Here is a 12,948-nt window from a genome sequence, read left to right on the forward strand (position 1 = left end):
GATATGAGAAGATAATTAGGCTCCCACAGTGTTTAATGGCAATCACAAGGGTTAGATTACTTCTCTATACATGCTGTGCAAGGCAAGGTGGATGGAGCAGGGGAAGGTCCTTACTCCCTTCCCCCACATCCACTATGCACTGTCATGAGAGCTAGGTAGTCTGTAGTCCAAATCAATACAGTAAGTAAACTTCTATGGTGGTATCTCTGGCAGCCAGAGTTACCTAGTGCAGGTCCTTTGTCAGTTAGGGTCCAATTCTACAACAGTGACTCACATTAAAGTAATATCTTACTATAGAAGTAGTTCCACTGATCTCAGCAGAACTGATCATGTATTAAGTCATTGCCCAAGATGAGTAAGGGTAGCAGAATTGCACCCTTAATACTCTGAACACATGGTCCTCAAGCCCCTAAAATTATCCTTAAGAGCACTAGTCTGGGAATGAAGAGACCTGAGTTTAAAATTCCCAGCTCTGCCACTGCTTTGCTAGATGATCTTAACTTCCCTGTGTCTCAGTTTCCCAAGCTGTAAAATGGGGGTAATGATACTGACCTCCTTTGTAAAGCACTTTGAGATCTATGGATGAAAAGTTCTATATAAGGGCTAGTTATTGATTTATTTGAATACCAGCTGTTTGATCTTTGAGTAATAAAAGTCCATATTAGATGTTTTAACTGTGAACTGGAATGAATTGTAGTTTGAGTTCAAATCAATTATAAATTTATAAAAACTTAAGGTATTTTATTTACTTTATTTAGGGTCAAGTTGTGTTCAGAAATGGAGAGAGAATGGGAACCATCAAATTTACACAGTTTCAAGGTAGGCTACAGATGTTTATTGCCTTTAATTTACACTATGATCATGTCTGATACTGCAAACTTGTGTGACTCAGAGTTGTATTTGCCTCAGAGTAGCCTGAAGACATACAACCATTTGAAAACAAACTACAAGAAATATGAAGTAACAAGGTGCCCAGAAATAATGGACTTCTCTCTTTGAGAAAAATTGTATTGTTATACTCTGCTTGCACTAAGCATCTAATATTCATCAACCAGAGATTTAAAACAAGCAAAGAGCTATTGAAAAGCTATGCTAAAGAGCAGAAATACTGAGTGTTAAATGCAGTCCTGCCTGAAAAATAAGACAGGTTTAGAACTTAGAAAGATGGAACAGTTGTTCTCACCAGTTTTTTTAGTGCAGTTTGTTGTAGCTGTGTTGGTTCTAGGATATTAGAGAGACAAGCTGAATGAGGTAATAATTTGTATTGGACCAACTTTCATCATTTGTCTCTCTCACCAACAGAAGTTGGCCAAGTAAAAGATATTATCTCGCTCACCTTGTATCTCAGCTCTTAACTCCGTGCTGGCATTCTCTACAGGCTAACCAGTGAGATTTAGCTACAGCCCTGCACTGGGAGGCCACTTCAGGAGACAATCTCCCCTAGGGAGGCAGAACACTTGTTGGAGATTCTCTGGGACAGATTCACAAAAGAACTTGGGCACCTAGCTGCCACTTTAGGCACCTAAATCCTAGAATCAGGTCCCACTAGGATTCACAAAAACCCCACTTAGCTGCCCCTGTAGGCACCTACAATAGCTCAGCTTCAGCCCCTGAATTTTTGCATAAAAGCTTTTTGTTATAGATTCCAAGGCCAGAAGGGACCATTATGATCATCTAGTTTGAGTTCCTGTATAACACGGGACATAGAACTTCCCCAAAATAATTGCTAAAGCATGTCTTTTTAAAAAAATCCAAACTTGATTTAAAATTTGTCAGTGATAGAGAATCCACCACGACCCTAGGTAAATTGTTCCAAGGGATTCCAAAAGTTCCCTAGACACCTACATTCCTGCCTCTGAGCATGCAAACTGCAGCCCCATGCCAGGGCTCTGGACACCAAAGCCCAAGAGCAGTGCACAAACCAGGGGAACATAGGCATTCCTCTGCCAAACTTACCTGCAGAACCCAATCCAGTAAGTGTGTTTACACCTCATTTACCAGAGCAGGCCCCTATAGTTGAATTCACAAAAAAACAGCCTGAGGAGGTCCTTCTAATTTCTAGCCCAAGGGTTAGGATACTCACCTGGGATATAGGAGCCCCCCGCCCGCACCTGAGGGGGAAAAGAGGGTTTGAAGTGGGACCTGCAACTTCTTAAGTGAGTGCCCTAAGCACTGGGCTATGAGATAGCCTTGTATGTTGCTTCCTTGCTCTATCCTGTTGAAGCTGTTTCATTGTGGATAATAAATAAAACAAAGTCATTGGAGCAGGGATCCTGGCTCTCCCACATCCTATGGCACAATCACCAGGCTACAGTGTAATTCTCGTCCTTGCTCCGTTTCTCTCTGGTCCAGTGATTCCTTCGTTATTTATCCACAGTGAAACAGCTTCACCAGGAGAGACTGAGGGAGCTACATATCAAAATTATCCCTAACTCTGTGGTTAGGACACTCACCTGAGAGGTGTTAAATTCTCAGCTCAAATTCCTTATTTTCCTCAGGTGGCAGAGGGATTTGACCAGGATGTCTCCCACATCCCTGAATGATGAGCTAAAAGTTATGAGGAACCTAGTCATTCTCCGGCTCCTTATCCACCCCCCAGCTGCTTCTTGCTAAAACAGCACAAGTGCTTATGTAACCCACACACCTTCTGGGTGTGGTGTTCTGTCCCATCTAGTGGCACTGAGACCACTTAGAGAAAAAAAGATAAAATGAATCTGCTGTACAGCCTTAGCTAACAGTGAGGTGGCTTTTAGCTCATGTGGTAGAGGCTCATGCTTTAACCTCCAGACTTCCCCGGTTTGATCCCGCCTGCCACCGACCAAGGTCTGTCGGTGTTACACTTAACTGCAAGAAGGGATTTGAAGCTGAGAATCCAAGCAGAGTTAGGTGCCTGTCTCTGAGAGGAGTGGGACTTAGTTAGTACACACCTGTCAGCTTGGCATCTCCCATTGTCTATTTTAGCCAAAGCATTGTTTAGCAGCCTGGCTTTTGTGATTGCTGTTCTCCACATTCATTGTTCAGGGAGCCTAGGCACTGAACTCAAGTGATTTTCTAGGCACCTAAAAGTTATGCACAACAACGCTGCTCATCATCATACCCAAGTTCCTTTGTGAATCTAGCCCTCAGCGTACAGGCATACATGCTGCTATATGTGAGGCAATGAGTCATTGCTGTGCTGGGCTCCAGCCAATCCCCAAGCCAGGAGCTGGTCTGATGACTCTCCAAACAGGTATATACGTCTCACAGGTGAAACAGCAACTGAGTCTGTCTAATGTCACTTCATGGCTTGGACCCCTCCCTTGCCTCATAGGGGTGACCCACTCCTTAGCCTTGTTTCCAACCCTGCCTTGCTCCCACTCTAGTCTTGTTTCCAGCCCTGCTCCTGCTCTAGCTTCCAGCCCTACTCTTGCTTTTTTGAGAACCTGCTGTTGATTCCACTGCTGATCTTTGGTTCTAGCTCTTGGCCGGGCTGCTACCACACTGACCACTAGACCCAACTGCTACTGCTCCAACCACCAGATCTGATCCTCCACATCTCATTTTCTGACACGATACCCTTCATGGAGTGCAGCATATTCCCCAATGTGACTGGCCAATTCTGCTGTCTCCTTTCAAGCTGAAGGCCTCATGGGGAGAAGCATCTCAGTAGCATAGGGGCTGCAAAACTAGCCCCACCCTCACTCCCTCCTCCCCACCCCATGAGTGCAAAGCTGTGTAAGGGGACTAGCTATGATATGGAACTATATCATCATAGTAGAGCTAGCTGCAACACTGTCTATGTATAAATAACAGGTCATACTTTTGATCTATGGTATATAGTGCAATGAATATTCTGATACACCTAGTTTATAGTGAGATTGAGGCTCAGGTTGGCCATGACTGCATAAGATGGTTTTCTGAGGTTCGTGGTGAGATGATATCTGGCAAATCCCTTTCAAGTAATGCTTAGGAAAGAGTGACAGTCTCACATTTAGCAGACTATTCCAAATGTAATTCTGTTGGTCAAAGTGGCAAAGGCTTGTCAAAGGTCCTTCCCCACTCTGAACTCTAGGGTACAGATGTTGGGACCTGCATGAAAGACCCCCTAAGCTTATTCTTATCAGCTTAGGTTAAAAACTTCCTCAAGGTACAAACTTTGCCTTCTCCTTGAACCCTATGCTGCCACCACTACCAAAGCGTGTTAAACAAAGAACAGGGAAAGAGCCTACTTGGAAACATCTTCCCCCCCAAGATATCCCCCCAAGCCCTACACCCCCTTTCCTGGAGAAGGCTTGATAAAAATCCTCACCAATTTGTACAGGTGAACACAGACCCAAACCCTTGGATATTAAGAACAATGAAAAAGCAATCAAGTTCTTAAAAGAAGAATTTTAATTAAAGAAAAAGTAAAAGAATCCCCTCTGTAAAATCAAGATGGTAAATACCTTACAGAGTAATCAGATTCAAAACAGAGAATCCCTCTAGGCAAAACCTTAAGTTACAAAAATATACATTCCATTCAGCACAGCCTATTTTACCTGCCATATAACAAAAGGAAATCCAACGCATTTCTAGCTAGATTACTTGCTAACTTTTTACAGGAGTTCTGATCTGTTCCCAGCAAAACCATCACACAGACAGACAGACCCTTTGTCCCCCCTCTTCCAGCTTTGTCTCCTCATTGGTCATTTTGGTCAGGTGCTAGTGAGGTTATCCTAGCTTCTTAACCCTTTACAGGTGAAAGGGTTTTGCCTCTGGCCAGGAGGGATTTAAAGGTGGTTACCGTTTCCTTTATATTTATGACAGCTTGTCCTTCAAGCAGTAGGTCTATGCAATATAGGCATTAACTCTCATTTCTACCTTTGAATGGGTCTGTTACCCATAATAACCATTAGCACCTTTGCATCAGGGCAACCATTTTTTCAGACTGGTCATGCCATCACACTTTGGACTGACACTGTTTCCACCATGTTAAAACATTTCCACCATGTTAAAACCTGCCAACAAGGATCACCCCCCAGTGACATGACAAAGTTTTTTCCTCAACATTAATGATAAAGAAATGCCGATTTTTTTCCCTCTTGATTTCTGGGTTGACAGTCAAGAGAAAAATAAATATGAAAGAAGCACCAATGGATTTTGATTAGAGTTGGTTAATCATCAGAAGCTTGGAGGGTTCTGTATGAATTATGCTTGGAGGCAGCTGAGCCCCAACTGCATGCAGAAAAGAAGGATATGTGAAGGATCCTGTCCGTATGGAAACCTTAAGAGTATGAAGTCCAAGGAGAAGGAAACGGGTATTTCACCAGCTTGTCTAAACCAGTTCTGAAGAAGTTCTGGAGATATATTTATTTATTTTAATAAAACTGTTTTATCTTAAGAATTCCTGGATTTTTAAAGGTTTCAGAGTAGCAGCCGTGTTAGTCGGTATCTGCAAAAATAACAGGAGTACTTGTGGTACCTTAGAGACTAACGTTTATTAGAGCATAAGCTTTCATGGGCTACAGCCCACTTTATCGGATGCATAGAATGGAACATCTCATATATGTTCCATTCTATGCATACAATGAAGTGGGCTGTAGCCCATGAAAGCTTATGCTCTAATAAATGTGTTAGTCTCTAAGGTGCCATAAGTACTCCTGTTCTTTTTGTGGATTTTTAAAGGTAAACTTAAGCAATTTCCTTCCTTTTTCACCATCAATATATTTAATATGCAACAGTTCTGTAGTATACTCAGATGCTCTGTATTCAAATTCTCTGTAGCCAGTCAGGACCCAGGAGTCAAAGGTGACCATTTTACAATTCTTGGCAAGCACTAGATTTCTGTCTCAGTGATCATTCAAATCTACGTCCTTGGGTGGTCATTAACCAATTTTGTAGCACACCTCATTTCACTGTAACATAAGCCCATGTAGATATGCAGTTTGTTTACTGCTTTAGGAAAAAAAGGCTAGATTAAATTAAATGCAAATGCTATTTATTTAGCACATTTATATTCAATTCTCAATTGCTTGTATCTCTTCCTTAGTAACTTTGCAAATGGAGTGCAGGAGGCAGTGTAGAGAATTTAAATAAAGAAAAAATGTGTTATTTTAACTGAGAAGAGGCTGGCTAGCTTGCTATAAATGACCCCAAAATCAGCAGCAAACATATTTGTTTCTCTTTATTATACGCTAATTACAGTGTAATATCAATACAAATCTACAGGGTTAGATATCTTCTACTAAAGATATTAAAAAGTTGGTAAAGAAGCTCTCTGAAACATTGATACTAATTTTTAAACAGATCTTGGAATACTAGGGAAGTTCCAGAGGACCGAAAGGAGGTTAATTTTAGTGTCAGTGTTTAAAAATGGTAAATGGGTTATCCTGGGTAATTATACACCTGTTAACTTGACACAGATCCTGGGCAAAATAAAATTGATCCACTGAGACTCAATCATTAGAGAATTAAATTTTGTGAATGTAATTAATGCCAATCACCATGACTGTATGGAAAATTGATCTAACTGAATATTTTTTTAAAGTGGGATTACAAATTTGGTTGATAAATTCAATTTTGATGTTATATACTTGAACTTCTGTAGGGCATTGGACTCGGTACCACAGAACATTCATATTAAAATTAGCACCATACAAACTCAATATAGCACATATTAATGGATTAGTAGTTAGCTAACTTATAGATCACAAAACATAGTTAGAGTGGAATTATCAGTTAATTGGTACACTTTTATGTGATGCCACATGGATTGTTTCTTGGCCTCTGCTTTTTATTAGTGACCTGGGAGAAAATACACAGTGTTTGCAGGTGTAGTTTGTAGAAGACACAAAGACTTGTGGAGCGGTAAGGGCAGGTCACTTATACCCAGTGATCTGGGTCACTTGATATATGGGACTGTTGGGGGCACACTTACTGTTATAGCACTCTCTTGCATCAGTGCATGATATTGCCATTATTCTCATCTCTCATGCCTATTGTGGGTCATCTACCAAGTCACATACATGCTTAAATCCCTTCAGGGGTATCCCGAAAGTCCAACTGAAAATTCACAAAACAACTCACACCCCTGTATTAAGTAGCTAGATGTGACGCTTCAGACGTGCTGCTGTTTCCCCAAGGCTGCTCCCTACTTCTGTGCCCCCTTATACGGCTTTTCCACAACCTTTGCTTAGTACAGCCTCCATCTGTTTCTCAGCCTCTGGCTTCTCTTTTTTCTAGTGGACTAATTCATCTTCCGCCTCTCTTGGACTCCACTGAAATGCTTTTAATAACCCTACCTCAAAGTCTCCCCCCAGGAGCCTAACCTGCTGCTGCAGAGTTCTTCCTCTGTTGCTTCTGGTCTTTGCAGGTTTTCCCTCACTGCCTCCTTGCCCTAGGAACTCTTGACAGCTTCCTTAGGGATCTCTCTGCTTCTTGTCAGCTCTAGTTCAGGCTCCTGTGGGGAAGCCCTGTGATGCTCCTTGTGTGTCCTCCTACCCTATCTTTGGGTTTCCACCATCTCCCTATATTTCTCTCTGTAGGAGAGTCCTGTCTTCTCTAGACTCTTCCTAGAGAGATGGAACTCTCCTACTCCAATCTTCTCGTCTTGGGAGAGTTTACTCATCTCCCCATAAGGTCCAAGTGCCTAATGAGTCCTTAGCTAGCTCCACCCCTACTCCTCTAGGAGGTAATTAGTTATCACCATAAGGGGCAGAGCATGACTGGAATTTTTTTCTGCTTTTAGCAGGCGATGGGAGTCACTGCATCACAGGAACACATTCAGACAACATATGTTTTAGAATAGCAAATACAAGATAATACATCTAGGAACCAAGAATGTAGGCTATGCTTCCAAGATGCAGTAACTCTTAAAGGGTCTTAGGGGGCCTGGTAGATAAACTGAACATAAGTTCCTAGTGCAATGCAGTGGCTAAGAGGGATAAATGTGATCCCTGATGTATATAAAGAGAAATAAGAAAGAATAGAGAGGCTGTACTACTTTTGTAAATGGCTGAACCAGAAGTTGTGGACTTGATGCAAGAATTACTGTGTGAAATTCTATGGCCTGTGTTATCAGGCTAGATGATCCTAATGGTTCCTTCTGGCGTTAAAATCTATGAAAGCATACAAGTTAAAATTACTTTTATAACTTATAAAATATTTATACGGCACTTGTCACAGTGGTATCTAGGTATATTCTATATCAGATTAAAAAATACACATCACCACAAGAATGGGGAGCACGTATCACACAACCCTTTTCCAGCAACCAGCTCTTCATTCTGAGGAGACATAAGATCATGAATAGCATCCAGAAGATATAAAATAGCAGCAGAAGCAAGTGTGCTGTTATTGCAAAGCCTCAGCAAAGAGATACATCTTACCCTCATTTTTGGGGCTCAAATGGATTTCCTATGGGATCAAATTCCAGAAGTGAGGGTCCTTGACCAACATTGCTCTTCTCTCAACTCCCTTGTGTTTAAACCTAAGGGCTATTTATCCAGATAGTTCTGTGATGGAGTATATAAACCCCACACTGGACCAAGGGAGGAAGTGATTATTGGTCTGCACTAGAGTCAGAGACTGAAATTCTTTGTTCCCCATTAATATTTGCCAGAATATGCCCTCCACCTATAGTAAGGAGGAAGATAGCAGAATATGAAGGGAAGGAGGTAGACAATGAGAAGGAGGACTGTCCATCTAAGGTAAAGAGTTTTCCAATGTCAAAGAGAACTGCCTTTCCAGGCCTAAGAAGTGAAGCCAACTGGGTAGAGGAGACATTTTTCTGGAGAAAGGAATGCTTATTTTACAAACTGCCTTAACATTTGGTAATTAGGAGAGAGTCTCCAGATCTCCTTAGGGTCAATTTAATGTTTTTTCAATAAATCAGCCTACAAAACTGTTTGACCACTGGGTGCAAAGCTAATCACGTCACCCTGAGGAAAGAGAGGGGCTAAGTATGAGCAAAGTGGTTTCAGGGACTAACCACAGCCCATCTCTGACTTGTAACAATGAACAATAGTTAAACTGGTTTAATTTTGAATTTAATCAAAGTAGTATTATTTTTCCCAAACTCATCCTGGACTCATCTCCATCTTCAGCTGCAGCTTGTTTGGTCTTCTGCCAATTCCCTCCAACCTTAGCTGCTGCAGTGAAAAAAGAAGGAGGTATAGTCAGCCATAGCTGGGACTCAAATGTAGTGCTTTTGCAGATCGTGGAAAACATCTTGAATTCTCATCCAGAAATTTGGTATATAATGGACAATATGAAGTACCTGTTGTGACATTCTATACCTTGGGGTTGTGTACTGTAACCCCCATATTCCTCATTTTCATATAATTGTGATCTTACATATAAAGCATGCCTTGTAAGGTATCATCAGGGGAAAGGTTATGGTCTGCTGAAAGTCATTTCTCTATCCATATATGTGTATCATTAATGCATATGAAGTTATGAGAATTGTGTTGTATGGTGGTCACTAAAATATGCTGTAAGTTGTGGACTCAGCCAGATATTAGCTCCCCAGAGGCAACAGCAAGGAAAGTAACCAACACCCGGGCGGGGTGTCAAACAACCAATCAATAGCCATTGTCCAGCAAGGGAGCTACAATGCAATGACTCACCTGCATGAGGCCACACCAGGGGAATTGCTCAACATTGCTTGGAGAGACTCAGCAATGCCCCCCAGACATGCCTGGACTTGTGCTCCCCAAGCATATGGACCGAGGGTATAAAACAGACAGAGTGGACACATACTGGGAAGACAACAAGCAACTAAGACACTGATAAGACAACAAGACCCCAACAGAGGAGATTGTTCCTTAAACCTGGGCCAAACCTGTATATTAAGGTCTGCAATATCCAGTGGGGTGAGAAAAACTGCTTAATGTAGATGTTGCCCCGTCTAATAGGGCTGAGAGTTTAGATTGCATGCTTATATTTTTTTTGGTAGCCACTTTGATAGCCACTTTTTGCTTATCACTTAAAATGTACCTTTTATAGTCAATAAATTTGTTTAATTTTTTATCTTTACTAGTGAGTTTGTATGAAGTGTGGGGCAAATCTGCTCAGGTTGGCAAAGGTTGCCATTTGTCCACTTCCCATTGTTGAGGTGGTGAACCAATTAATAAATTTGCACTGCCCATCTTGAGCGGTGCAAGACAGTACATTCCTGGGGTACGGTGCTGGGAAATGGAGGGATTTGGCTGGTGCCTCCTGTGATTGATGAGTGGCTCTGGGAGCATTCATGCAATCTAGCTGGGTGTGGGGCTCTACATGCACTTGTGCTGAGTGATCACAGCTCCTGGAGGGGTTGCTGCTGGTCACTAGCAAGGCGTTGTGAGAGACAGCCCAGGCTGGGGAGAGTTCAGGGGGCACAGTCCCAGGCTGCATTCCAGTCCCTGGCTGCACCCCCAGGGGGGGATCCTGTCACACCTGTGTAATATGCTCGTTGGCCTACTTTCCAGTAGGGTAGGCCAACAAGAGCATATTACACAGCTGCTTCATGTTGTCCATTATATACCAAAATATATACTATTGGAAAGCATGTTGCTCTAGCTTGAATTTCCGAGTGCCATTTGAAGTTAGTCCCAGTTAATGCAATATTGCAATAGTTCAGCCTCAGGGTGACTAAGGAGGGATTGCCTTGGTCAGGTCTGCAGCTGAGGTGAATGGTTGAAGACTTCTGGCCAGCCAGAAATGAAAATGGTATTCCTGGCAACTACTGCTACGTGGACGTCAAGGAGCAGTCAAGTTTGCAATAACACTTAGAAGTTGCAGATCACTTTGACACAGCAGACTGTGGGAGAAGATATCTGCTAGTCTTCTGTCCACCAGCGTCACTACTATCTTATCTAGATGAAGCCTCAGCCATCTTACTTTCATGCAGCTTCCTATTTCTGCCAGGCACCAGACAAGCAGGGAAACTGCCGTGCTAAGGTAGGTTGAAAAGGAGATGTAAAACTGAATGTTATCAGAATATTGTTGAAATTGTAGGACACATCTCCTACAGGCAAGAGCAGAGCCTTGTGGGATTCCACAGCTGAGTGCCTTTGAGGAGAATGAGCCATTGGCCATATGTGATCTCTATGAGAACAAAGAGTAGAGCCACTTAAATGACTCCATCTACCTCAGCTTGGTCCCATAGTCATGTAAATACCTTGAGTTTGATATTGAAGGTTACTGTAAAGGTTAAGCAAGGATCAGAACAAGGCTTGTTGATAAGTTTCCAGCATCTTGGCCTCCCACAGAAAGGCATTCATGACTTTGATCACTAAGAGTATGGCTACACTGCAATAAAACACCTGCAGCTGGAGTCTGTCATCAGAATTAGTGTGTATCTGTCTTCCCATGCTGTGTGATCGAATTCAAGTTCATGAGGCTCTAAAATTTCAATGTACCTGGGCTCTAGGATCCTGAGCCAAACTCAGCTGACCAGGGCCAATGATGGGTGTTTTGTTGCACTCTAGACATACCCTAAAAGGCCCAAACAATCTCTCTGGATACAACCAGCCAAAAAGGGGAGGATCTATCTCGCTGTTAATTGCATGCACATTTGAATCCCAGGACTGTGAAACTAGATTAAATAGAGTCAAGACAGGACACCTGTTTCCTCCTGGACTGGTATTGCTGCTGTGCATCCCATAAAATTTCTACAAATCCAACTGGTCATCTCCATGATGTAGAAAGAGAATTCCTCAGAGCTGGAGACATTTACTACAGGTGTTTTGAGGAGACAGACTGTTAATCAAGTGGCCCATTACATTCAACGATTCTGATAATTGCTACATTAGGATTCTATAACGGAGGAAACAAGATTCCACCTCAGGTGCAAGGCCCTAATTCCTTTCCCCTATGGCTTTGTCTACACTATGCACCTTTTAGCGATACAGCTGTGCCTCTACAACCATGCTGCTAAAAGGCACAGAGTAGCTGCTGTTTGTTGGCAGGAGAGAGCTCTCCTGGTGACAAAAAATTTCCATCCCCAATGAGCAGCAGCAGCTTTGTTGGCAGGAGAGCGCTCCTCCTGACAAAGCAACTGTTCATGCCAGCGCTTTTCATCAGTAAAACTTTTGTTGTTCGTGTGTGTGTGTGTGTTTTAACACCCCTGAACAACAAAAGTTTTGCCGATAAAGTTCCAATGTAGACAAAGCCTATGAGTGCTAGGTGATGGGGCTGTTCTTGTACCACATACAGAAATCCATATGGGGATTAGACCATATGCAGGTAGTGTACACTGACAATGAAATCAGATGCTCTGATCTCATTGCCTTGACTCTTCTGGGTGGGATGTGATTATCCCCCAGACCAACTGGTTTTCTCTGAGGAAGAGGAGGTGTCTGTTCCCTCCACCCATCCCAGCTGCTGGTATCTACAGGGGGATGAGAGTTATGGATTTCTGTGCTTCCCCCATCACTCCTGGGTTCTGAGGGTTTGGGGTACTTTATCCCACCTCTACCATAGCAGAATTGCTCAAAGAACTTCTGGTGCTTCTCCCCTGACTTTCTGGCTGGTTATAGCCTGGCTGATTCCTGTTCCCTGTCCCCTGTTGTTTCCATGAGGGAGGCCTGGGCTGCTCTCACAAGTCACCAGCAGATGGGAGAGCTTGGGATATCTGTTTAGGGACTATACAAAAAAACATTTTTAGGAGAGCTTTATTTTAAATTAGCCACATATTGGGCTCTAATTATGCCTGACCTTCATATTTGTACAAGGGTCACAATAAATGATGCCAGCTAACTTTAAATAAGTGAGAAATGTTTTTCTAGGTATCCAGTATTTAATGTATAATTAATTTTTTCCTTCTCATGAACATATAGAGTGTATATCAAACAAATTGTGTCTCTTTACAGTCCTCTTGCTGTGCAGTTTTTTCATAAGCCTTACCTACCCTGAGGAAAGGAGGTGTGTTTAGTAAATGTGTTAACACATGGTAATTAATGTTTTAAAACAGCACAAGCACCTGTGGAAGACAAAACCGGGGATGTT

At 42.4% G+C, this 12,948-nt stretch overlaps 1 protein-coding gene across 1 annotated transcript in view; it reads left to right on the forward strand.

Annotated features, from left to right (window-relative positions):
- Positions 1-12,948, forward strand: part of GABBR2 (gamma-aminobutyric acid type B receptor subunit 2) — an 840,990-nt gene that overhangs the window by 488,293 nt on the left and 339,749 nt on the right. Inside the window, exon 8 of the mRNA XM_077809185.1 lies at positions 759-819. Within this exon, the coding sequence (XP_077665311.1) occupies positions 759-819 (61 nt within the window). The remainder of the gene's footprint in view (positions 1-758; positions 820-12,948) is intronic.

Source organism: Eretmochelys imbricata, chromosome 2, assembly GCF_965152235.1.
Source record: "Eretmochelys imbricata isolate rEreImb1 chromosome 2, rEreImb1.hap1, whole genome shotgun sequence".
NCBI classification, from domain to species: Eukaryota; Metazoa; Chordata; order Testudines; family Cheloniidae; genus Eretmochelys; species Eretmochelys imbricata.